The 26,159-nt window shown below is 55.4% G+C and overlaps 1 protein-coding gene across 1 annotated transcript in view; it reads right to left on the bottom strand.

The window, feature by feature from the left end:
• Window positions 1-242: 242 nt before the first annotated feature.
• The window catches only part of QSOX1 (quiescin sulfhydryl oxidase 1), a 35,517-nt gene continuing 9,600 nt past the window's right edge, over window positions 243-26,159 (bottom strand). Inside the window, exons 3-12 of the mRNA XM_036905940.2 lie at window positions 19,691-19,736; window positions 19,062-19,164; window positions 16,759-16,849; window positions 14,577-14,722; window positions 12,826-12,960; window positions 10,711-10,840; window positions 8,080-8,202; window positions 7,433-7,580; window positions 4,039-4,218; window positions 243-2,141 (exon numbers count right to left, since the gene is read on the bottom strand). Of these exons, the coding sequence (XP_036761835.2) occupies window positions 1,348-2,141; window positions 4,039-4,218; window positions 7,433-7,580; window positions 8,080-8,202; window positions 10,711-10,840; window positions 12,826-12,960; window positions 14,577-14,722; window positions 16,759-16,849; window positions 19,062-19,164; window positions 19,691-19,736 (1,896 nt within the window). The 3' untranslated portion in view covers window positions 243-1,347. The remainder of the gene's footprint in view (window positions 2,142-4,038; window positions 4,219-7,432; window positions 7,581-8,079; window positions 8,203-10,710; window positions 10,841-12,825; window positions 12,961-14,576; window positions 14,723-16,758; window positions 16,850-19,061; window positions 19,165-19,690; window positions 19,737-26,159) is intronic.

The raw sequence follows: 26,159 nt of genomic DNA, 5'->3' as shown, positions 1-26,159 counted from the left end.
CCTGTCTGGGACGTGGAGACTATCGGGGCTGGAGGCATGGGGAGCTCTGTGGGCCGTGGGGGAGGGCCCCACCCAGGAGGAAGAGGCTGTGCCCAGGGCACCTTGTTTCCTTGCAGGCCAGGGGCCATGTGAGCTGGGGAAAATCACATCTGGCTCGATCCCAGGTAAGGCTGGATTCTGCACATCCTTTCTAGACCTGGACACTAGGGCTCTGAGTAGCAAGTGAAAGAATACACAGGTGCTTGCCTTAACAAAAATAATAATTTATTCCATACCCCTCCCAAGCCATGGGATAGAGTGGGAATCAAGCATGTGGACAGCATCACCTTCCCTCTGACCCTTTAACCCTCTCCCTGATGAAGGTGGGCCCTCAAGAGAGATCACACTCCCCTCGTGCCAGCACCCTCCATATTCAAAGATTAGCATATATTTTGGAGACCAAAATCAAAAGGCAAAGAACCAGCTCCAAGAGAGGCAGAGCCCAATGGGGAGAAGCCAAAGCGTATTCGAAGCAACCATCCTTTTCCCATGGCTTCACTCCACCTCACACAGCTAAGCCCACAGCCAAGGCACTATAGATCCCAACACCCCTCCCTAATCCCGTGCTACCCCTGATCAGATCCCACCAAGCCAGCACTCACCCCCCAGCCCAGTGGCCAGAACCCACCCAGCTCTGGCCAGCACTCTTCCTGTAGCAGAGTTTTTGGGAAGGAGCCAGCCAGAGGGTCTCCTCCCAAGAACCCTGACCATCCCTCACCTGGGAGACCAGCGCGACTTCCAGAAGCTTTCAGACCCCACTCTAGAGCTAAACCTGACCCAGGAGGTCTTGGGGCTGGAGGAAGGGCAGGCCAAGAAGGGCCAGAGGCAGTTCGTTCTCTGGCACCAAGGCCTCTTTGTATCCAGAAGAGAGCAGGGGGGACTGAGCCCTGGAAGGTGGGGAGGGGACTCACTCCAGCCCACCCTGGCCCAGGGGCCCTCCTCTGGGTTGGAAACCTTGGCCCCACTTTAGGGCCAAGACCAAGTGGGAGCCATTGAAGCTTCAGTGAGAATGAGGCAGGACTTCAAATGAGCTGAAAAAGAAGAATTTGCTGCTGAGAGGCTAGGGACTAAGCCTTCCAACCCCATGGCCGAGGCTGCCCCGCCCCCGTGCTTCAGGTGAACCTGGACCCACACATGTCTTTGGTGTCTATGGAACATTCCTTCCCAGCAGGCCCAAGGAGGTTCACTGGAGCAACTGGTTTTCCCACATTTCCCTGGACAAAGGAGCAAGTGGGGAGAGGAGCGGGGAGCCGGAAGAGCCCCGTGGATGGCAGCTCTCTCTCCTGCTGCCCGCCCAAGTTGGGTGGCTCAGGCTGCGGGGTGGCCAGCATGGCCCTTCAGGGCCCTCATCCTGGCCCGGAAGTAGGTGTACACAGCCAGCAGGCCCATGAAGGACAGGGAGTACAGCCCCACACAGAGGCCGATGTCCAGGTGGGAGAAGTCTCCTTCCAGCACCTGCAGCCACTGGCCTTGGCCCCGCATGGGCCCAGCCTCCAGCCCCCACTCAGGGGCGCTGGCCAGCTGCTTGGAGCTGCGGCCCACTCGCCTCTGCTCCCAAGGGCCTCTGGGGAGGGTCTTCTCGGCCAGGAACTCAGGCAGCAAAATGGCTCCTGTGTCTCGCTTGACCAAGTGCTGCTGCCCTTCGGGCTGCTCCCACTTCTCCCTCTGAAGCTCTGCTGTGTGTTCAGGAGCTCCCTGGTCAGGATCAGCTCTGGCCACACCCAGGCCCGCAGGCAGCTCCTGAGCGCCCGTCGCCCCAAGTCTCTCGGCTGGGACATCCGGGACAGTGGCTCCGGGGGACCGTGTCCCTGAGTTCTCCATCATCTCAGCCTTCCCAGGGCCCAGAGTGAAGTTCCCAGGCATCAACTCCAGCTCCATCAGGGCCGGGGCGGCCGCCATCCTCTGCGCATTCCTCCAGGGACCTCTCCCGGCTGAAGGAAGATCTAGGACTACATTGCTCGGGGAGAAGTGGGTCTTGAGGAAGTTGAGGGTGTTGCCCAGGTCCCACACCGGCGAACCCCGGAGCTCACTGTGGCAGGCGGAACAGAGCTCCCGGGGCGGCCACTGCACCTTGGGGAACTGGGGGTCCTCGCTGGGGGCACCTGAGAAGAGAAGCACACACAGGCTGGCTGTGTCACACTGGGCCCACCCGGAACCCCAGACTCATTCTCCCATTCTGAATGCCAGCACCCTCATCTGCAAAAAGGGCTCACACTGCCCTCGGAGAGGATGGGTATGAGAGGAGGCAGGTAAAAAAACCCAGCATAGGGCCTGGCCCCACCATGGCCCCTCGCTGGGTGAGGCAGGACCCTATCGGCCCACTGCAGTTTCCCAGAGTGTATAAACGGCTCCTTCCTGTCACTTCCCACATTAGCCATGGGCTCCCGGTACAGACTTCACTGCCTGCGAGGGCAAGACTCGGAATGATCTGTCCCGCCGTCTGTGGTTGGTCTGCTAGTATTTATCTTTTTTATGTTTTCCCGACATTTTCCAAGTCATACGGTGGAGATATTTTTCTTTTGTAATTAAAGGGAAATTGTTTTTTAAAACACAAGTGCACGGCACATGGTAACTGCATAGGTGCTCCCCTCTCCCCACTGCAGGCTCAGAGCAGGGGGCAGTTAGTGGGATTTCCTCCTCAGGTGGGCCCCAAGGTGTGGGTGCTGGGGTGCCTGGGGGCCTGGACAGGAAAGAACACTCAGGAGTCAGGAAGGTGCACTGCCCGCCAGGCTGGTGGGACCCCGAGCAGAGTGGCACTGTGGGCAGAGCCCCAGAAGGCCTGACCAGCCCCTTATCCAGGGTGGCCCAGGGAATGCCAATTGTCCCATCCCTCCTGTAAGAGCCACCTCACCTGAAGGGTTTCATAGGGGGAAAAAAAACAAGTTCCTGGCCTGAAAGCAGCAGCAAGTGATGCAAAAGTCGGAATGGTTATTTTGGGGAGGGGGCAGCATGTAGATTCCAAAGATCCAATGAGAAGTGACAGTGACCGGCCTTGCAAAGTGGGCACTTGGTTTGTTCCTGCTCCTTCCTGTTACTATTCTGGGCTGAAAGGATCCCACCAGAGAGGGCAGGGTATGGCTTTCCTTTTGGCCCCTTGGGGAGAGAGGCTGCCTCCTGGCCCTGCAGCAGCAGCTGGGCCCCAAGGGCACTGGGAGCCTGCTGAGGTCAGGGGGCTGGAGGGTCAAACGCAGCATGTGGAGGCAGGAGCAGGCGGGGCAGGGAGGGAAGGGGAGGGAAGGGGAGGGAAGAGAGACCGGCACATGTCTTCTTTTCAAAGGCCACCAGGAGGCCCCAGGAGGCCAAGTGCCACTGCAGCACCACCCCCTGCTCAGTTCTGTTCCTCCAACCTTGCCTGCCCCAGGCCTTCCTCCCCATCACCCTCCCCTACCCGCTATCCCCCAGGGGATCTGTCAGCCCTGTGCTCTCCTCTCTCCCCACAGACAAGCCCAGGCTCCTGTCCACAGATGGCTCCCTCCCCACATGCCAGCTTCAGTGTACAGGAACAGAGGACGCTGCAAATGAGGGAGACCCAGAAGCCAAGGCCTTCTCCTGTGGGAATCAGTCCCTGGTGTTTCCAGGAAGGACCTGGTCTTTCTTGTCCTGCACATTTTATCCTGAGACCCCTCCCAGTGGGTAGAAAAGCCCAGCTCTCTCCTTCCTATTGGTCTGAGTAAGAAGCCAACAGGCAGAAAGCAGAACAAGAGAGGCAGAGAGGGACCCCACAAAGAAGGGCCCTGGTGCAGGGGACAGTGAGCAATGGCATGGGCAGACCAGGGTCTCCCACAGTGAAAGCCCCACTTTCCTCATCTAGCAAATGTGTCTAAGGATACTGACATCTACCAGCAGGGCTGACAGGGCAGGGGAAAGAGAAGCCCTGGGAAACAGGTGTTACCCAGGGTAACGTGTGGCCCACCTCCTACCTCTGGTCCAAGTCTCCCAAGTTCCCCCACCTCACCATCCCTCTGTAGATGACTCCAGCCTTGAGGCGGCCTTCCTTACCTGCGAGGCGAGCATTGACCTTGTTGTGGCTGGACCACAACCAGAGGACAGCGCTGTTGGGACTCGCCACGCGGTGCATGGAGGCAGCAGCCATCTGCTCGAAGTGGTTAGCGCAGTCTCGGCAGCCAAAGAAGAAACGAACGTAGCCCCGAATGGCCTGGAGGACCTCCTGGGCCTTGGCTACAGGGGAGAGGAGGCGCCATTCACTGGGGCCCTTTGGACTGCTTGCCCCTCGGGCTCCATGCTGTTCCCTCCACAGGGCCACCAAGGCTGCCTCTGCACAGGGGCCCCACACCCAGCCTATCTGAACAGGCCCCCGCGGCTCCCTGCACACTTGTCCATTTTCTAGGGATACTCTAGAGTTCATGCCATTTCCTCCCAGACTCCTAAATCCCACCACTCATCCAGGCCCTTGTCACTTACTGACACTTGTCAGCAGGACACACACGCTCTTTGAGACATGGCTGGAGAGGCAGGCAGGGGGCCAGGGGGCCCAGTGCCAACCTCATGCCCTGACAGTGTCCTACCTGCTTTGGGTTCACTGTTTCAACCCCGTCATGCCTCCTCCCCTGGGTGCTACATCAGGAGCCCATCCTGATCTGGCTCTGCACATGCCTGAATTTGTTTCCTCACCCTCCTATTCTCTCCCACTGGGCCCCCTGATTGGCATCAATACACACCTCTGAACACTCCCCACCTGCTTGCTTGGACTGACACTGGGCTCCTCTCTGAAGATACCACCGCTCCCCCGAACACCCTCTTGAACCCATTGGTCTCCCCCACTCCGTGTCCCTCATGGCTGGAGGTGGCAACCTGCTGGTGGCTACTTCCAAACTCTCTCTCCTGCCTGCTGCAAACCCCCAGTCCTTAAAAAGCCCATCTCCTAATTTCACCCTTCCATCCCTGGGCCATTTGCACCCTGTTCTGTGTCCCACTCCCCACCACTCCCCAAGCCATCACTCCTGACAACTCCAGCGTCCATACCAAGCAGGGCCTGGCCTCCTGCCGCCCAGCCGCCGCAGCTCCACCTTCTCCTGCAGCCCGCCCTGCCCCTGCCCTGCAGCTGCCCTGCTCTGTACAGCTTCCCGCCCCTCAGCTCGGGGCTTCACTCCTCCCCACCCATCCAAGGCTTTGCTCCTGTTAGGATTTCCTTTTGTTACTGCATCATCAATTTCCTCTTTAATGTGGGATCATTCTGACTGGTAAGAACAGTTGCTATAATGAAATCCCTTCTTTGACTCCAGTTAGCCCCCGTCCCTTCCCCATTATCTCCAAATCTTTCTTGCCCCTTATTCTCTCTTCAGCCCAATCTAACCAGGCCTTTCTCACCGCTGCTCCACTGAAAGAGCCGCTGCTGGAGCGGGTCCCATCCCACACCACCCCAGCAGCACAGGGCATCCACCCAGCTGACTACACCCTCTTCCTTGAGGCGCTTCACTTTGGGTGCTCTCGAAACTGCAACGGCCACTACTTCTCAGTCTCCTTTCCTGTGCCCCAGCAGAGGCCCGGATGCTGCAATATCCTGGACACGACATCGGTACCCTCTCCCCAGAACTCCAGACTCAGCCGTCCGCGTCTCCATTCACAGGTCAGTAATGGGCAGGGGCCAGTGAGTGTGCCCTCCCCCGTCTGCCCCTCCCACCCTGAGCCTTCCCATCTCTACCACTCTAGCCTGGGCTGCCACCACCTCCTGGACCTGTTCCACCACCTCCCAATCAGCTACCCTGCCTCCACCCTGCCCCACCATAGTCCAGCCTCCACCCAGCAACCTTTCTAAAGCATTAATAGTTTGCATCACTCCTCTGCTTAAAATCTCCTATAGTTTCTCATAAGGCGGAAACTGAAATCCAAACCCTCCCTCACCGGGCCTGCCGTGCCCACGGGCGCTCACCTGCCCTGCCTCCCTCACTCCCAGGCCACACTGGCTTCTTTTGGCGCTGTAAACGTGCCAGACTTACTCTCTGCTCCTTGACCTGTGTGGTGGGCTGAACTGTGTCCCCCACAAACTCCTATGTTGAGGTCGTAATCCCCAGTGCCTCAGAATGTGTATTTGGACACAGGGTCTTTAAAGAGGTCCTTAAGGTGAAATGAAGTCATTAGGGCGGGCCCTAAGCCAACATGACTGGGGTCCTCTATGAGGAAATCTGGACATAGTCACACGCAGCAGGAAGCCCATGTGAAGACCCAGGGGGCAGACGGCCATTAACGAACCAAGGAGAGGCCTCAACAGAAACCACACCTGCTGGAGGTCTGAGCTTGGACTTCGGCCTCCAGAACTATGAGAAAACACACTTCCGTTGTTTGAGCCACGCAGTTTGTAATATTTTGTTATGGTGGCTTCAGCAAACCAATACATCCTGGAAAGCTCTCTCCAGATGTCCCACAGCTGCATCCCTCTCACCAGTCATGTGTCTTTGTGGGGTCACCTCCTCCAAGAAGTCCTCCCCAGCTACCCTGGCTAAACACAGCATCCCTCCCTAGCCCTTCTCGCACACCACCCTGCTCTATCTCCTTCACAGTGTTCGTCATCATACCTGAAACATCCACTTGTATGTTTACTGTCTCCTGCCACTGGAATAATGTCCCCTTGTGGCAGGGACCTTTTGTCTTCTGGAGGAAAGGCCTGGCCCTTTAGAGATGCTCCATATAAACTGGGTAACACTGAATGTCCACACGCACAGTAGCTCCTCTAATTCGTTCTGTTCTCTGTCCTTCCTAGTCAACTTCTACGCAGCCATGGACTCTCAACTCATCTCCACTGTCCCTTCCCAACAGTTGGGGCCATTCCTTCCCTTTCCCCACACAGCCTCTCTCCCCTTGGCCTCGGTGTCCTGCAGGGCAGCTCTCTGCCCACCTGCCTCCCAGTCACTGAAAGTAGGGATGGTCTCTCTCCCACCTTTTAACCTCCAGGCTGATAGAACCCTGGTTCCCCAGGAAACGTGGACTTTTAGGTTGTTAGGCTGGGTGTGCGGCTCTGTGGCTGATGGAGAGCAGCCTGGGGTTGGAGGAGGGAATGGAGCACGGACTGTTCAGTGGAAAACAGTAAATTGCTCCAAGTATGTGGTATCAACCATGTGGACTGTAAAACAGACATAGTTCTTTTCTTTACAGGAGCATAGATGAATAGAAGTACAAATTTTTCACAAAAAACTGAAAACAAAGAAAGCTCAGGGTTCTGAGAAAGCCAGGCAGGAGCCTCATGCCCCCCAAGCACGTAGGCAGCTGCCTCGGGCAGGGAGCAGGACTGGGTGGCTTCTCCCCACCTTGGCTCCGTGCTGGTTGTGCACAGTCAGCTGCAGAAGTGGACTCCCCAAAATACGGGCCTGCAGCAGGAAGCCAGGGAGGCAGGACAGGGCCAGGTGGAGGCACTGGGTGGCACGGGTCCCGGACTCACCTGTTTCTTGGGCGCGGTCCACATTTTGCTGAGCTGCCTGCACGGTCAGGAAGTGGAAGAGGATCCACAGGGAGCAGGGGAAGCCCCGTAAGTGTGGCTCACTCCCCTGGCAGCCGACCCAGTTCACCTTCTTGGTGATCACAGCACCCTAAAGGACACAGGTAAGCCAAGTCCATATATGGAGAAGAAAGAGGATGGGACAGGGGATGAGGAAAGACACTTCCAGGAGACTCAAAGGTTAGCACATAGCCCTAAGACAAATGAGGTTCCTTTCTCAGTTTGTCACCATCAAAGTGGCATCTCCCTTCCCCTGGCTGCACCCATCAAAGCAGCAGCAGGTCTGAAAACCCAGGGAGCTGATCAAGTCACATCCTTACTCTAGCCTTCACTTCCCCATTGGCGACTGGTCTCTGAGGTCCCCTCAAGTTTTTACATCCTACAAATTTGGGGCTGTGTATCTCTGTGGCTGCAGCAGCCCACCTTTGCAAACAGGGGCCTGAGTGAACAGGGGCCTAGAGCAAAGCCTGCACTGAGGAGCACGATGTGCTTTAGAGGTTAAATCGCGGACTTATTCCTGAACTGGGGAGGGAGTTGGAGGTCACATGGCCAAACCCTTCCACTCCCATTGCTACTGAGAACAAGCCCACCTCCTTCCTGCTGTCCAGGGCAGTTTTGAAGAAACCGTAGGGAATTTTCTTTCTCTGCTGCTTGCTGAGCCAGTTATTCATGGAGCGCAGGAAGTTCTGGACCAACGGCCTGCCAGGGAAGTACTATGGGGAGGAACAGGCAGAAGTTGAAGAGTGAAAAGCAATTCCCCTTGGAAGTCCACTGTTCAGAGAGAGTGGGGCACCAGGCAGAAGTGGGCCAAGGTGGTTTTGGGGAATGTTCCAAAACCATCAGAAAACATTCTTCAAATGTGGGTTCCTCACTACCTTTGCTCTGGGGCACCTGGTGAGGTGTAAGCAAGGGGTGGCGAGAGGATTGCAGGCTCTAAGTTAGGCTGGGACCTTAAGGCCCTGGTCCTGACCACACACTGCCACCAGGAGGAGGAAGGCTGAGCACCTGTGTCATTTCCCAGGGCTGCCAGGAACCCTGGCCACATGGTCCTCTCTTCAGATGATCTTCTGATAGAGCAGCTGACTTGCTGACTGACTGACCAGCTGGGGCAACCTGGCAAATGGCCTCTCATTTTTATTCTGAGGGCTGACAATGGGGACAAGGCAGCACAGGAGCTTACAGGCAAGATCCAAATCTTGATGGTGACTCTCAATAGTCTCTGAGGAACATGAAAAGCTACTCTGACAATAAGTGAGCTCAAATCTGATTAGTATCAGCACTTTAAAACCACAAGGACTCCAGGGAGGAGGACAGATATCTGTGTGTGTGCACGCGTGTGCATGCACAGACCCCCGGGGTGGGGGTGGGACAGCGGGGAGGGGCAGCAGAGCAGGTCAGATAAAACCATGGAGAGGCGTGGTGGGAAGACAATGATGCCGAGAAACTTGTGGAGGAAAAAGAGCAAAGGAGAACATCTGAAAGAAGGGTGCTGGAGACAGGAAGAATCACTCCACAGAAAGCCTGCCCATGAGCCTCTGAGAAAGCCACGATGTATTCTCATCGCCCCTCCAGGACTGGACTCTGTCCCCCAGAAGGAGAAGTGGCTGGAAAGAATCTTGTGCTTTAACCCGCTCCCTTTTGGTCAGCTCACGTGGCCTCTGGGTTCTCAGCACAAGTTTATGGCTATAAGTCACCACTTCCCACTGGCCTTTGCCATCATCCTAACTCAGAGCCTTCCGCCTTCTGAGGCCAAGGTGTCAGGAGGGTGAACAGGCAGTGACCCTGCAGCAGCGGGGAAATCCTGGTGACCACACGCCCCCCAGTGGCCAGTCCTGCCAGCTGCTTCCCAGAGGGGAGCAGGGCGATCCTGGCCAGGGCAGGTGTGCCCACTGTCTGGGCGTACCCACAGCTGACGGTTCCCCACGGCCCCTTGCGCAGTGAGCCCTACTGCCCTTCTTTGAGTGCACCACACAGGTAGTGGGTGAACGCAGGCATTAGATGAGACGTGGGTGCAAACCTCCGCTCAGCCACTCACTTGCTGAAGGAACTGGGACCAGGGGTCTTACCCCTAAGGGCCTTCTTTTCTTCTTTGTATGACAGGACAGTGCTAGTACCAACCCCCTGGAGTTTGTTATGAGAAATATAAATAAGCTGATACAAAGAACACTGCAGAATCTGGCACCCTGTCAGAGGTCAAGAAATGGTAGCTTCTCCTATTATCACCACTCAGGGAGGAGCTACACAAGGGTAGGGCCAGGATGCTGCTGTCTCCAGGGAATATGCGGCAGAGCTCAACAGGGGCCCTCCGAGCCCATGCCCTGGGGCCCTCTGCTCCCACTCTGTGTCTGGCTCCCATCTGACCTACGCCCCGAAGAAGCTCTGTCCTCTCTGAGGGCCCTGGCCTCTGGCTGGAAGGCCAAACTCAATTCTCAGACTCAATTCCAGCCCCTGTGGAGGGCAGAGCTCAGCAGGCACCACTGAGAGGGTGCCTAGTGGCCTGGCCAGCCAGGACTGGGCACAGTGGGAAAGAGGGACGAGACCAGAGCAGCGGGGTTTCGGGGCCCAGCTCCCCGCAGACCTGCACCGTGGACGGGCTCAGACCTGGCACCCAGGGCTGTGGGCAGCTGAGTCAGCAGGCAGGCTCTCAGGGGGACCGAGCCCACATCTGACTCAGCAGTCCTCAGTGTGTAGGAGTGACACTTCACGGAGTAGCTGCTTTGGCTGAAAACTACAAAGGCATAAGGAAGCCATGGCTGTGGCCAGGGACCTGGGCCAGGCTCTGGGCAGTGTTTGGGAGGGAAGACAGGAGACGCAGAAACGCCTTCTTTCCTTCACTGTGGCTCCTGCTTTCCCACTGACCACGGCAGGAAGAGGCCACACTCTAGGATCACACTGAGGTGGAGGACCGTGGCTGCCGGAGCTAAAGGCACTGGGTGAGCTGGCATATCTCTGAGCACCCGACCCCTGCACGGGGAGGGGCAGGGAAGGGGTAGGTGGATGCCTCTGGTGGCATGGGGCTGGGGTGGGGTACAGTTAGACTGCGGGGAGGCAGCCTGTGTTGGACTGGGCAGCTGTGGGTCCAGATGCCCAGCCCCATCACGAGCTCCTGGAGGTGGGCCAGCTGGCGGGCAGGCTGGTGCAGAGCCTGCTTGCAGGGGAAGCACACTGATCCTGATCCTGTGCAGGGCTACATGGACATGGGAGGTCAGGGATCTGCTCACCTGGGCCAGCACCACCATAAATTTTTTCAGGGCCACCAAGCGCTGCCCCTCAAGGACGGAGAACTTGCCCACTTCCACCCGCAAGATGTAGTGCAGTGCAGATTCCAGGTCAGCCATGTAGATCTTGGAGCTGAGGACCCGGGGGGAGGCAGAGAGAGAAAGGGGTATGAACCATGGGACGGGGGGAGCAGCCAGGGCTAAAGGGAGAGAAGAGGAGGACCACTGCCAATGGCCACAGAGTCCTCTAAGTTAGCGCCTGGCTCTGCCAGTCACGAGCTGTGTGACCTTGTGTATATTACTGAACTTCTCTGAGCCTCAAGTCCTCATCTGTAAGATGGAGATGATAATAAGTTGCTCACAGGTAGGGTGCTGAGAGGACTAAATCAAAGCACAAATGCACACCCCTCAGCAGCTCCTGGTGTAGAGTAGGGGTTCCCCCTGCAGACCCAGGGCCAGCCCCTCCCTGACTCACTAAAGGCGTTTTAATCAGGCCACTAGTGGAAGGCTAAGTATCATTCTCTGTTCTGAACCAAGACCCCCAGGGACAAAGAGACCAAGGGATGTACCCATACAATGTGGTTTTGGGAAAGCTGTGCCCTCTTCAAAAGACCAAGGGTTTGGCTGCCCACCAAGGCTGGGGCTGGGGGCAGGAGGGCCGGCCGTGTGTGTGCTTATTTTGGGGGCTGATGTCTTCACAGCTGCCAGGCCGCAGGCGTCAGGCAGGGCTCCGACTCACAGCCCAGGGGAAGGGCTGCAGGCTCCAAGCTGGCTGCTCCACTGGTGCCCACCGAGCACACATGGGGCCGAGGCTCAGGGCCCCAACAGGAAGGGCTTCTCGCGGGTCAGCTGCTCCTCCACCCCTGCCTCCTGGGACCCAGCCTCTAGCCCCAGCTTGGCAGTGAGCCAGCTCTCGGAGCTGGGGCCCCTCGATCCGCTGCTCTTGGGGTCTTGGTGACTGCCCCTGTAACATGAACGTCTCTCCTGCCCCACCTACCTCCTGAGGGTCAGCTAAGGGAGTGAGCACCAGATCAAGGCCAAGTCCTTTCTCTGGGCTCCACTTAGAGTCCCTGCACCTCAGTTTACCTCTTCATTCTTGTGTTCTGCCTCAAGAAGTGGCCCCATGACTGGGGAGATAATGTATGGAAGGTGCCCAGGGGAGTTTGGACTGTAAGGCCTGTAAGTGTCTGCTATTATAATAGCTTGAATTATTTCGATAAGCATTGCTTGAGCGATCATAATGGCCATTTCCACCTCTTAGTCTCTCTTTCCTTCTCCCCTGCTCTACTAGAAATTTCTCCATTGGCACTCTCCCCTCTTCACGTCCCTCAAGCTAGGAGGCCGAATCCTCCTGGAAACCGGGTGGCCTTCCCCCCAGTTCTCTGGTGCAGCCCCCTCATGCCTTCCTGATACAGCGCTGAGCCCCCAGGCCAGCCAGTCCACCTGGCATGCCACTTCGTGCCAGCGCTTCAGGTTTATGGGCTGTCTCCCTGCCCGACAAGCAGGAATTCTACCCCAAGAGCAGCTTCCTCATGCTCACAAACTGAGCACAAAGATGCAGGCTGCCTCAAAAAGTCATGAGCTCCCTAACACCAGAGGCACTCAAGTGGGGTCGGTGCCTTTCCTGAAGGGATGCTGTGATGTGATTGTAAACTCTGTGCAGGCAGGGACTACATGTCTGCACATCAGTCTGTGACATCGCCTAACACAGAGTGGGTCCTCAGGGGTGCCTGCTGGGTGGAGAGCTGGTTTGGACACTGCACACTGGCCTTCCAAGCTGACTCTGCTTGTTCCTGAACGGAGTTATATTACGGAATGTGGGCACTGGGGAGTATTCCTTCCACTGAGAACCATACAAGTGAATGCTGCTTGGCATTCCCTGAAGCTGGCAGACCACAGTGGCTGCAGGCGACTGCTGCTCCCCGCCATCTGAGACTCTCCTGTGCATGGCCCCAGCTGGGGTGCCCAAAGGCCAAGGCCAGCCCTAGGGGCTCTGGGATTGGAATGGCACGTGCTGAGCTCATGACAGGGAACCAAGTGTGGTCTGAGACAACGGGTCACGGTCAGAGGAAAGGGTGGGGCGGGGGAGGGGTTGAGGAGAGCAAGGCGTGGCCCTACCGATCTGCAACCTTCCACACTGTGGGAGCAATCGTGTTGGCCGTGGTTGGTGCAGGCGTGGTGGGGACAGCCTTCCTGGTGACCCCGGAGAGCCTCTGCAGGTAATCCGTGTAGAAGGACCTGGATTCCACAAGCCTGGAGGGCAGAGGACCACAGAGGAGAGGCAGTGAGTAAGGAGAAACCAAGTCCTGGAGCGAACTCACGTCAGCAGGGGAAGGAGGTGGCTCATCTGACAGAAATGTTTACTAAGTATCTGAACTTGGTTTGGTCTAATCCTCAGTGAGGTCAACATCGGGCTGCCCAGGCCTCACGTTAGCCTTCCGTCCACCAGGGAGAGCCTCCCTGGCAGCAGTGAGATGTTAGCTCCCATCTGGAAAGGCAGCGGGGCCCGAGGATTCCTCACCCTGCCTCGGACAGGCTGTGGACAGAGCATCGTGAAGAGCAGGTGGGCCCTCCGGGGACAGGGCTGACCGTGCCCGCGGACAGGACGGCTGGTTTGACCACCTTCCCCAGAGATCCCAGCTGCCATACGGGCTGACCTCAGGGAAGCTGCTCTGCTTTGAGGTACCAGAGGCCATGTTACTCCCCAAAGAAATGAAAGAGTTTGATATGTGATTTTAAAAACTAGAGAGCAACAGCAGAAAAGCCACTAAATTCTCAAATCCTTTTGCAATCCTTTCCATTTCTCTCTTGTAATAGGGAGGAGAGACCTTCTCCAGGGCAGGAGACGTCTCCCAGTGGGGCCGCCCGGTGGGAGGGGCGTGAGAACCAGCAGCAATGAGGTGGACACCCCGGGGGAGCTGGCACCGGGGCACTGCTTTCCACTCCGATGTTTATCGATGAGCAGGTGGCTGGGAAGCACATCTTGGAGTCGTCACAAACAATTTTCCCCTCCACCAGCTCCAAGTGAGGAAACAATGCCTCCACTCCCCACCAGGACTGGCACTTTCTGCCCCTCCCTGTCCCCCTGCAGCCATCATGCCTTCCTCCCCAGCACAGTTCCTGACAGGCCTTGCCCGGTGCTGCTTGGTGACTGGGGCCGGGCGAGGGCAAGTGGCCGCCTTGCCTGGCCCCCGGGCAGGATGGCACTGATGGCCCTGAGAAGCGGCTCACTGGGCAGCTCAGGCAGGGGTGATCGCTCTGGCCCTTGAGCTCCTGCCTGCAGGGCCAGGCTGACATCAATCATCCGCCCAGGGAGGGCACCAAGGCACCATCTGGCGCCATTTAACGGGCCATTCAGCAGGGAAGCCTGACAGAGGGGCTGCGGCTGGCCTGATTGTTTTCTCTTGGCATTTTGGAACTGGCTATTGTCTAGCTCCTAATGAACTTTTCTGCAATTAGAAAACCAAAGGGAGGGAGGGTCAGGCATATCTGAGCGCTTGCCAGGCATGCAGCCTGCCAACGAATGAGTCTGTCTGTGAGCAGAGGAGGATGGGGAATGGGGCCAGGGCTCAGTGGCGGTGGTGCCGAAGCACCGGAGCTGGCTGCCCCGGGGACCAGGGACAGAGCTCCTGAGCTGGGAGTTGGGGACGATGCCCCGGGCCCTGTCCCTTGATGGTAGAGGCACTGTCCATCTCCATAGGCAGACACCTGCTTCTGCATGGGGACGGGCCTCGCCTGCCCTCATACTCAAAAGAAGACTCACAGGAGAAAGAACCCGTCATCCCCTGTGAAAGGCTGGCAGCCTCTTGAGGCAGGAAGAAAGGATGAGCCCAGAGAGGAAGGAGAGGGGACAGAAGGACTGCACTCACACAGGGACCCGCGTGACAGAGCCATTCTGAGACAGCAGGTAGCAAGACGGGAAGCTGGTGACGTCAAACTTGCTCACCACGTTGTTCTCCGTGTTCAGGACCCTGCGCACCGCTATGCCTTGGTACTGGGACAGGTCCAGAATCACCTGCAGGGACGGTCAGACATCTGCGGGCAAGCCCCTGGGCAGAGGGAGCCCTGAGCAGGCACCATCCAGACCCTAAATCTTTCACAACAGACAGTTGTGATGATTGAGTCTCATGCCACCAACCACGTCCAGCCCATGGGGACAAGAGCAAAACAGTGCCCAAGAGGAGGGGCCTTGGAACTGTGCAGACCACACATGCAGCATTTTCTAGAACTGTCCCCCAATTTAATATAATTTTCTTTCCAATGAAAGCAATCTGTGAAAGGCATAATAAAACGTGGTTTCATTTTTATATGTATGTTTATAAGGCTTTCTATCTATATTCCCAATCAGAAAATCATACTTGGACATGACGATTTTATTTTTAGAAAGAAGAGGAAAAATACTATTAGCTAACATTTACTTAGTACATTTTGTGGGCTGTGTATCAACTGCTTCATTTAATTTTCAAAATTAAATCGGAACTATTATTAGGAGTTCACTACCGGGTGAGGTGGTGCAGTACACTATGGCTGCCTGGGTTTGAATCCTGGCTCCATGGGCCTTAACTTCTCCGAGTCAACTTCTTTACTTGCAAAATTATAATAATAACAGTAATTCCAACCTCAGAGGGTGGTTAAGAGGGTTGAATGGGTTAATTTTATAGAAGTGCTTGTAACCATGACTAGCACATAGCAGGTACATACTCATTAAAAAAGAAACTCCTACTGTAGATGAAAAAAAGAGGTTTAGAAAAGAAATCATGTGCCCAGACCACACAGTTAGCAAGTGCCCGAGCTGGACTACAAATCCCAGTTCATTCTACTCCAGAGCCAAGGCTCCCGGCCACTGTGCCCTCCTGCCTCTCAAACTAACCATCCCCAAGCACCTCTGCATGGACGTGGGGCCCTGGCACCTGCTGACTCAGGGGCGCGGGAGCAGGGGGAGGTGCAGGAAGAAGAGCTGAGCCCAGTGAACATTTAACAGCCACTTCTATGTGACAGGTACCACCCCAGGCTTGGACTGGGCCCCCAGAAGCGTCAGGCACTCCTGCCCAGCACCCCCATGCTTCCCCTCTCAGAGCTGAGAGGCAGGAGGCAGCGCAGAGCTCTTGCCTGATGAGCCTGGGGAGGAACACCACCCAGAGCCCCCAGCAGCGTTTAATCCTGTCCCCACCCTCACGTCTCCTCTATCTCCCTGCACTGCCTTCCCACATGCTGGCCTGTCCCACCTCTGCATCGGGGAGAAGCCCAAAAGTGATCTGGAGAAGAAGTCTCTGAGCCAGCAGTAGAACGGACAGCCCTCTGGGTGAGGCCTGGGGGATGGGCCTTTTTAAATGACCTAGTCTGATCATGGTGCCAGCTGTGCCAGCTGCTGATCCTGGCCCTTCACCTAAACTGCCTCATTAGACCTTCCCAACAACACTCTGAAGAAAGGTAATTATCATGGCTTTATAGACAGAGGACAGAGGCTGAGCAAAGTTGAGGGACTTGATCATGGACGTGTAATGCAGGTGACGGAGTGGCAATTCAGTCCTGCCCGGTTCTTTTACCTGCTTCACCTAGTAAGGGGCCCCATCTCGTCAGGAGGGTCTGGATGGTCTTTGGTGTTTCGCTCCCCATCTCCCCGATTTTTATCCAAATCTTCAGGAGTGGGGGAGTGTGGAGACAACATGCGCTTTGGATGCAGACAGACCTGGTTCATAGCCCTGCTCTACCAATTCACTGGCTGTGTGATCTTCCACATGTTATTTAATCATCTTCATTTATTGTGAAGATGAGCAACACTGTGTGTCAGCAAACTAGGCCAATGCTCGTTAGACAGCAAGTGTTAATATTTAGTTTCAATGAGGGAGGTAAGAGACATTAAAGTTTTAAAACAGAAAAGGACCAGCGCGACACTTCCCATTTCTCCCAGCAGGGGTCAGGCCAGTGCTGAGCTAAGGTGTGCACAGAGCTGAGACCTGAGAATTTGCAGGACTTGGCTGGCTCTCAAACTCCCTGGGCTCTCTCCCAAAGGCTACCCAGGAGCTGCAGGGCGCCCTGAGGGCAGCTCACCTCTCTACCCACGTAGGAGCCTTCTTTTTCAAAGATCAAGGCCAGGTACTCTTCATTGTTTCTTGCAAAGAATTCATCAATCTCCTCCAGCCTGCAAGAGACAATGCTGGCAGTCACTCTCCACAGCTGGTGGGAATAAAGCAAAACTGCTGAGGGCATTAGATGCGGCTGCCACAGAACTGCAAGTACAGCCATGCAGATCCTGCCTCTGTTGCAACACAAGGCTTCCTGGACATCTCCTCCTGCCAGCCCCTCAGTGGGAGCAATCCATACCCTTAGTCTCAAAGGATGCTGCTTCTGCTACCTAACCCTGGTTCTTCATCCCACCCACCTTGTTGATTTTTTTCCATCCTTTCTCTCTCCAGAGTCAAGAAGGTGTGTAGGGCAGTCTGGGGAAGGATGCTTTGAGACCAGCTGTCTATGCTCTGGGTACGACCCAAGCTTAGTGAGTATGGTTTTACTGGTCCTCTAAGAGACTTGCACTTAGTACGCATCAGATACAAGCCTTGATCTGTGGCAAATCACCACCAACTGGGAGATTTTTTTTTGCTCTCCTGGAGAAGTCATAAAAAAGGAATTTAAGAATCACAAAGTCCTGCATGCAGGAGATCTCAGAAGATATCCAATCCAATCTCCTTACTTTAAGGTGAAGGAACTGAGGTACAGAATAAAGGTGGAAATTAATAAAGCAAATTTTACTATCCCCCCAAATTAGAGAGTCAAGCTATAAATTGTTACAAAAACTCAAAATTTCAACAGAAAATAACTGCATGATACAAAAATGATTTGTTCCCTTATTCCAGTTAAAAGCAGAACATCATCACACGTGCCTAAGAGGCTATCAGGGAGAAGGCATTAGGAGACTGTATCTTCTTTTTATCCCCAACCTGATGAGCTATTTCCCTCTACTGGATCCAGTAACATGGCAGTGATCACCTCCAAATAAAAAGAAGGAATATTGGGGCCAATGCTGAAGTCCAGCCCAGTGACATGTACAAATGGATATGCTGGAGGTGTGGGGGCCAGGGTGCAACCCCAGTGGGCAGATAAAGATGTGTTGTAGATACCAACAGCCTCTGGGGAGGTATCAGAGGCCCTCTTGGACTACTTCACCAGACCTGCCCTAGGCTGGCAAAAGATCAAGTCCTCTCTGGCGGCCAGCACGCCACTCCCCTGCGCCCCGGACTCCTGGAGGAGGCAGCTCACCGCTCACGGCAGATCTCTGCCTTCTGCCTAAGTCCTGTGGGAGGATCACTTGGACGGAGATGGGCAGGTTTACCTGACTCGCTGCTCTTGAGATCCCCTGGGGCTGAAATGCACCCTGAGGGATGCGTGTGTGTAAGAAAGAGACAGAGAAATGCTCAGTGGGAAACGGACAGAAGAAATAAGGGTACAGGTCAGCGTGGGTGTTTCCCAGAGAGAAGGGGGTCTGGTTGTGGAATACTGAACCACACCAAAGCTGCGTGCGGGGTCCCGGGTCTCTGGGAGCCCCTCTGGGAGGGTGGGGATTGGGAGAGATGATAAGAGTCATTGCGAGTTGGATTCAACCCCAACTGGCACTTGGAAACACAGTCGCTCAGCAGGACTATGCTTTCAAGGACACCACTGCACAAGCTCAGAGGGCCGCACACACCGTGCCTGCTTCTGAGCCTTCTCAGCACCTGGAACCCTCAATGTGCTCTAAGGCTGGCCCTCGGGCAGGCCTTGCTGGTGCCTACATTTGTTCCTTCTTGGCCAGAGTCCCTGAGATGGGCTTTATCCTATCCTGAGTTTCCATCAGGAAGTGTGGGGCCTAGTGTTTTCAGTTTGCCCGTCTCCCTCTGTGGGAGAGTTGGGGCAAGACGCCATGTATCTCATTTTCCTAGAAAAGAGGCAATCCTGGAAGCCTGCCTGGCAGGTGGCTATAGGTCACCAGCCACTGTGCCTCGTGCTGTGCAGCACAGGGAGCAGAGTCACAGCCACTGCTCAGAGAAACCACCACCTTCATTTCGGAGACACAGGGCTTTCCTCCTCTCAGTCCCCCCACCCTTGCCCTGCCTCCGAAGGGCATGTGACCTCCCTGAGGTTCCGGAGGACAGGCTGTGAGATGCAGCAGTGGGGATGGCACGGCAACCCCCCACCCCATCTTCTCCCTCCCACCCGGTGGGATGGGCCTTGGCACCCGTCAGCCCCGGGAAGGCAGGGCTCCTTGGTTAGGACCTCCAGCCACTCCACAGCGGGCACTGAGGCGTCTGCCCTGCAGCCCCCACCAGCCTCTCACCCTTGGGCCTGTGATCCTGGCCCATGCTTCCCAGTTGCCATACCTGACAGGGTCCAGTGGGGGACAGGCGGGGGGCCACGTGTCGGTATGGGACTCCAGAGCGTCAATGAGCCTCTCCCGCAGCGTCTGCACATTAGCACCTGCCACTGTGAATGAAGATGGACAGGGTGGAGGGCATGAGGGGAAAGGGAGCGCACGGCCCCATGCCCTGGTCAGCTTCCCTCACAGGAGCTAGGGCCCGGGCACGAGCCAGTCCTGAGAGAGGCGGCAGGCGGCAGTCCCCTGGGGGAGGGCGGGGGCTGCCCCTGAGGCCCCGAGTCACACCAGGAGCCCCCTCCCTTAGACGGCAGGAGAGAGTCCCTCAGACCTGAGGGCTTTCCCAGGGCCCTGCCTGGTCTGCCCCTGTGGATGCCACCTCCATTCTCACACAGGGGCTATTCTGGAGCCATGGAGAGCCGCCCTGCTCCGCAGGACCCTGGGTGGGCCACATGGAAGGGCCCCTCAGCCTCGGCTTCAGGGCTGGCTGGGAATGACGTGGTTGGGAAAACATAAATTTGTCTCACTTGGGGAACTCCTCACCTCATAGACCCAGAAGAAACCCGGAAAAAAGGGAGAGAGGAGGCAGAGGAGACACTGACACCACCAACAGGGCCGGCGAGCCAGGACACCCACCTGACATGGTTGTTCCCGAGCCATCCTTGGAAAAGGCATTAAAGAACTGGAAGCAAACACACAGGCAAAAGGTCAGCGACAAGGGGCAAACAACACAACACTGGAGCTGGGAGGACCTGCAGTTAAGGCCCAGCTACTTGGGGGGTGACCCTGGGCAAATCACTCAATTTTTCTGAGCCCCCGTTTCTTCTTCTGTCAAATGAGAGCAGGGAGGAGCTAGACGCCGATCCATTCCCGGTGCTCTCGACCGACTCCCTACCCCGAGCAGCTGGAAGCACCAGGGCAAGCTGCAGGCAGCTGCTCACGCATTTACTAGCGGTGGACTGTCTGTAAATCACCAGGCCCTCTCACATAATGGCTGGGAAATATTTACTGTAGGAATGAATGATGCAGACCCAACTGGAAAAGTCAAGTCAAGTCACTTCAAACATCCCTGGAAAATGTCAGCCGCCCTCTGAGGCAATCTGTCCTTGCTCCTACTGTCGGAAGAAGGGCTCAGAGGCTGGTGTCCTGGGCACTGAGAACTCCCAGCCTGGCGCGGCTGACGCTGCACGAAGGGCAGGCTCTCCAGGTCAGACCCTACAAAGGCGGGCCCAAGCCCTTGAAGAGACAAGTCTATTACAGGCCAATTTACCTCATCGTTTTGTCCCAGGACATCCAGACCCAGTCTGTCACATCCTTGGGAGAAGGGACAGAAAGAAGAGAGGACAACACCCCCGAATCTGGGCTTCTGCCTAAGTGGTGACTGAGCTGCCAGAGCTCCTGGGCTCAGGAGAGGACAGAGTTCAGCTGTCCTGACAGACAGACACTTAACTGCCTGGGAACGAGCCTGCAGGCTGGGAAGAGGCCTCTTCCTGAGGTCCCAACCTCAGGTCCACTTGTGGCTACCTTGGGACTCTGCCCCCAACAGCAGGACCGCTTGGCCTTACCCTAAGCTGGTGGTTGAGTGCAGGCCCCTGGGCAATCCACTAACCTCTATGAACTTTCTCATCTTGAAAATGAGGATGACACCATCTACCTTGAAGAATTGCTGTGAGGATTCAAACACATCTAAAGTGCTTACTTAGCATTGAACCTGGTACATAGAGTAAGGAGCCAATAAATGATAAATGCATCACCATCACCGACCCCTTCCCTGAGCCTACCTTTTAACCACTAGGAAACATTCACCAGCTAACTATTTGTTTGTTCCAGTCATTTGTAGGCAGAAAAATAAAATCCAGAGGTCCCCTGTACCTGTTCTCCCAGATGATCACAGATGCAGAGAAGCCGCCCACTTCTCCCTACCGACAACCTTCTCCTCCTCCAGCTGACCTCATCCGGACCCTAACAGCTGACAACTGCTTTATTCTCTCTCTTTTTAGAGCATTAATATAAATTTTTATTCTGGAAGAAAACCATCCACTATATACATACCATATATATTTATAGTAGTGTTCCTTGCAGTTATTGAACAAATTTTGAAAATAAAATTATATGTTCCCTTAATACTTGTAAAAATGATCACAAATTTCCTGGATCGGGACATGAGATAAGTAAATAAAGCACGTTAAGGCATTGATGGACCAACATCATTTCTCAGAAACAAAATTTTAAACACTCCTCTTGGGGTCTGGTTTGCTTGCAAATAATAGCCTGGAGGACAATTGTCACAGCTGCGGTTACTCATGGCAATGGTGACCTTGGTTATGCACAGACAGACAGACTAAGCTGTCTCCATAGGCATAAAAACACTTCTGGAATCATGACGCCTTAAACTGTGTGGCCCCATAGTTACAGTTGTTATTTCCAGTTACTGAAAAGTAGCCTATTAGTTTTTCTTCACCAGCCACCGGGTCACCCCAATCTGGCATTATCTTCAAAAAAAGGCAGCCGCCCTGGGTCCCCACGGAGCCTTCTGAAGGCCCCAGTCCTGGGCAGCATGGAGCTGGACAGGAGCCTCAGTTAGCAAGAGTGACCCAGAGGAATGCAGGGACTCCAAGAGACCCCACCCTACGAGGTGCAGGGCTACAGGGAAGGCCTCCCGCCTCCCTCCAGTTACCTCCGTGCTGTCACACAGCCTTCCCATCTGTCCCAGAAGCTGCCCGTCTGCTTTCCAGAACAATGCCACCCCCTGAGCTGTGGCCCACACCTCTTGCTCTTTAGGAACCTTTCCCTATCAATTCACCTCTCTTTCCTCTTTCCCTTCTTCTACCAGATCTATGCCTACAAATAGATTCATTATCCTCCTGATCTAATTTTTTCTAAATGACAGGAAGGAAAGAAAGATGGGAATACAGTGTCTCTGCATCCTTCCCCAGTTACTGCATTTCCTGTTTCCCTGAACTGCCAAGTTTCTCAAAACAGTGCCTGCTCTCACCCCAGCTCACCCACTCTTCATTCCCACACCCGGGTGGCTGCGGCTCGTGCGCCCGCACCCCGCGGACACTGCTCTGGGGAAGCTCAGTGGACCTGCTCTACGGCCAGTCCTGTGGCCTTCCCCCTCTTGCCTTCTCTGCACATCTGGTGTTCCAGCCACCTGGTTTCCCTCACAGCCACGGCGTGCCTCCTTCTTTGCCTTTTACATCACATCGCCGCCTCCCTCAGTTTGCCTGACACTGACCAGGCCTCTGTGGCCCCCCTTACAGCCTCACCTGTGGCCCTTCTCCCATGTCCGGGCCCTCGCCATTCCCTGCCCCCAGGCTCTCCTACAACCACGCATCAGATCATGACACTCTTCTGTTAAAAAAGCCCTGCGAGGCCCTGTCACACCACACTCACACTGGTGGATCGTCAGGGGCTGGAAGGAACAAACCTATTGCTTGTCCCCTTGCCAGCGTCATCTTTGTCGGTGACTTCCAGTCTGAACCCTCTGTCGTAGTTCCTCAACTGTCCTAAACTTTGGTGGCCTCCACGCAGGGGTCAGGGCACCCTGCACACACACCCTCTCCAGGACTGAGTCACCTCCCCAGGCCTGTCTGTCCACCTGCACTCCTGCTCACCCCGTGGCCCTCTTCCCCGTTACCCAGACCAGCTCCTCCTTCTCCCACAGCCCCCACCCTCCAGCTCGCCGGCACGTTCTATGACATGGACCTTAGTGATACCTCTTCAACCGTCCTCCAGACCAGTCACCTCACCTGGACCAGGGCCTACCTCCTAGTTCCTGGACTACTGCACCAGTCCTTGCTGTTTTCCTTTGTGAGCTCAGGGATTTTGATATACTGGATCTTTTCATTCCCCAACCCACGCTCCTGCTGCCACTCTGCTTAATTTTCTAAGGCACAACTCTGGTCTGATCCCATCACATCCCCTCACAGCTCTTCCGGGTTACTCCTCACTGTCAGGGAATAATGTCTCCAGTCACTTCTCTCAAGGCTTTCCAGGATCTTAGCTCCCCGTGCCCCACCTTCCCTCCACTTCAGCTACTGTGGACCTGAAACCTGAACTTTCCACCCACCTCCCTGAGCAGGACTATAGCTTATTCATCTCTGCAAGCCCCACAGTGCCTGGCACGGTGTCTATGACAGGGAAGCACTCAAAAGACATCTGTTCAGCTGAACAGAGACTCTCTGCCCTTTGATCATCTTGGAAGCTCATGTGAAAATCACATTAAAGTCTAGTCAGGGCACATTTCTGTCCTCTGATTAAAAGCAACCTTATTAAGTCAGTTGTTGGAGGTGTGTGCACTATGCAGGGAAAACCACGACTCCCTGGAAACAGGCTGTGAAGACTCCAGCTTGAGCCTCCCTTCCTGTGGGAGCAGCCAGCACCTGGCCCTTTCCTCCCATCGCTCTACACAGGAGCTAATTTCCCCCGCAGACTTGGAGTCCTGGAAGACCTCCGTGTCTCCCCACATGCAGGAGGCCAGGCGGTGCTAGGTGGGTCTGTACCAACCCATCGGAAGCACCATCACCACCAAGGGCCCTGTCTTCCAGAGGTCACAGAAGGCTGCATGGAAAGGTTCACTTTCAGTGGTGACCAAGATACTTCCAAATCCAGGCTTTTAAAACACATTTTAAGGAAAATGATCCAGTCTCCAGATACCCTGTGATGAGCTCGAGGATCCACAAGTGTAACCCCGCCCCCCCACTGGGACTGTCAGCAGAGAGACAGCTAGAAGAGGGCAGGTCACTGTCGAGAGACCCATCTCTTTTTTTCAGAGAGAGGCAGGGGGTGTCTTTCTGAGTCCTGTCACTTCCCTGACATCTCATCCTCTAACAAGAGCCACATAAGGTAACGGCCCTGGCTCCGTACCCCCGCAGGGTGTCCACACTCCCAGCCTTGAATTCAAGGACCTGCCATTACTGGGCTCCCTTCCCGCTGGCCTGCCTCCAAGCTGCCAGTGAGTCTCTGCTCCAGACAGGCCAAGCCAGTCTTCTCAACATGCCACCCGGTCCCACCCACATGGGACCTTTGGTCACTTCCTTGGCCCACACACCCCCTCTCCTAGCCAAGCCCAGCCACCAAATAGAACTCTCCCGCCTCCATGAACTCCTCAGAAGCGTGAGGAAAAGAGCTCCATATGCCCAGTGGACATCGAGTACAGCTGCTCACTGCCGGCCAGCACGGGACTCTCGTACCTCCACGGCCAGGACTCCTGGGTCCCGCCTCTCCCACCGTGCTTAGCACAATGCTGTGCTCCCAGCAGACATTCATTCAACAGTCGGGGATGCCCAGAAGGCAGTGCCCTGAGGAGCGACCATGGGGCCCCACAGGGAGGAAAGAGGGCAACGGGAAGGGAGAGGGAGATGACTAGCTCTGACTGAACCCCTACTCTCAGCATTCTCATGCACAGGACCTTGTTTCATACCCGGCAACAATCTGACTAGGTAAACACTATCATCCCGTTTTCAGACAAGGGAACTTAGGCCTACTGCTGAGGCACCGTCCAGCAACTTCCCAAGTCACATTTGGGAAGAAGTGGAGCCGGGATTTGAACCCATGTCAATTATCGCCTCAGAATCCTTCAAAGGGAAGACTTCTCTCCACCCCAAAGCTGCTGCTCCCTATAATCCTGATCCCAGCCAGGTCTTTGACCTCAAAGGATCCTGGTCCACAGCAAAAACCCCCACCCAAAGTTCCAGCCCCTAGGCCCCCAAGTGCCAGCCAGAAGCAGCTGCAAATTAGTCCCTCCCTCCCTCAGCCCTTGTTTTCCTCCTGCTGGGCTCTGGCTCCAGCCTTCCGGGGACCTAACATAGCAGGCCCGCCCAGCACAGTAAGTGTTGGCTAAACAGGATGGGCTGGTGGAAGCTCATTGTTGTTCACAGTAACAAAGGGCAGGAGGCAGAGGAAAGGGACAATGACACATGTCACTGGGGGAGGCCAGGCTCTTGTGTGGGCCTGTCCCATCACATTGGCAACACTCTCTCTTCCCCGTCCGGTATGCATTCTCATTCTAGAGCTCCAACAGCCTTTATGGGTAGGAGCGAGGGCAGACTCCAGTCCCCAGGTGGCAGCAGACAGGGCAGTGGGCTGCTGGCAGCCAGGCCAGCCTCTACACTCTACGCTGGTGCCCATGAGGCATGCCAGGCCCTCCAAGGGCCAGAATCTCTAGAGATCTGGAATCTGTTTGAATAATGTTTTCCAAACACTAGATGCAACCCAGTAGTAAGTTGTGAAATCAATTTAGTGAATCACAGCCAGTATTTAACAAACATAAACAGAATGAAAAATACCAGTGTGTACTATACTTCCTAAGAATCAATATTGTTTTATGAACCTTTTGTTTTGGTGCTAATAGATACCAACCAACTTCTAGACTGCACTATAAAATGTTATCTCTCTTGCTGCAGCTCATCCCAGTAAACATGTCTGAGAGCCACTGCATAGGCCTTGGAGCAGAGACCCACCCGGAGCTTGATCCACTTGCCCCTGGACTAGAGTCCTAAAGACAGGACGCCAAGGGCCTCTCCCTGCTGACACTGAAGTGCCTGGCCCAGCCACACGCTGCCTGTGTGGAGGTAGGGGAAGGTCAAGACCAGCTCAGGGCCCTCCCAGCTCCCCTCCCTTAGCCAGCTGGGTGGATGAGAAGATGATTAACCACTGGAGGCATTCAGGCTGTGTGTGCTGCGTGACTTGGGTAGGCAGAGAGGCACCCTGGGGTCACCTGACTCTCTGGGCCGCCTCCTTCACATCCTGACCTGGCAATGGTACTGATGCCAATCTCCTTCTCGGAGGTTGGGCAGTGGCTGCACCCCTGTGCCCGGGCCTCCCCGAGGGAAGCATCAGCCTGTGGAAGAGGACACCTGCTGCCAGCACAGTGTTCCCACGGCTTCCCATTCGGGACTGCTGGTCTGGGCTCGGTGGGAACAGAGTGTCCTGTCCACCACCACCAGAGTAGTTTTGAATAGGAAAGTAAAAAGTTACAAATGTTGGGGCCAAGGATAAGGCCATGGCCTGGTCACAGAGGCCCAGCGATGATGGACAAGCGATCCCCCTATGGCTGCCTTGAAATGATAGGGCTGTAGCTGTTGGCTCACCACGCCATTCC

The sequence above is a fragment of the Manis pentadactyla genome, chromosome 9 (genome assembly GCF_030020395.1).
Source record: "Manis pentadactyla isolate mManPen7 chromosome 9, mManPen7.hap1, whole genome shotgun sequence".
Classification (NCBI taxonomy): Eukaryota; Metazoa; Chordata; class Mammalia; order Pholidota; family Manidae; genus Manis; species Manis pentadactyla.
Note: the sequence above shows the minus strand (reverse complement) of the source record. Positions and strands in the feature narration are given on the sequence as shown.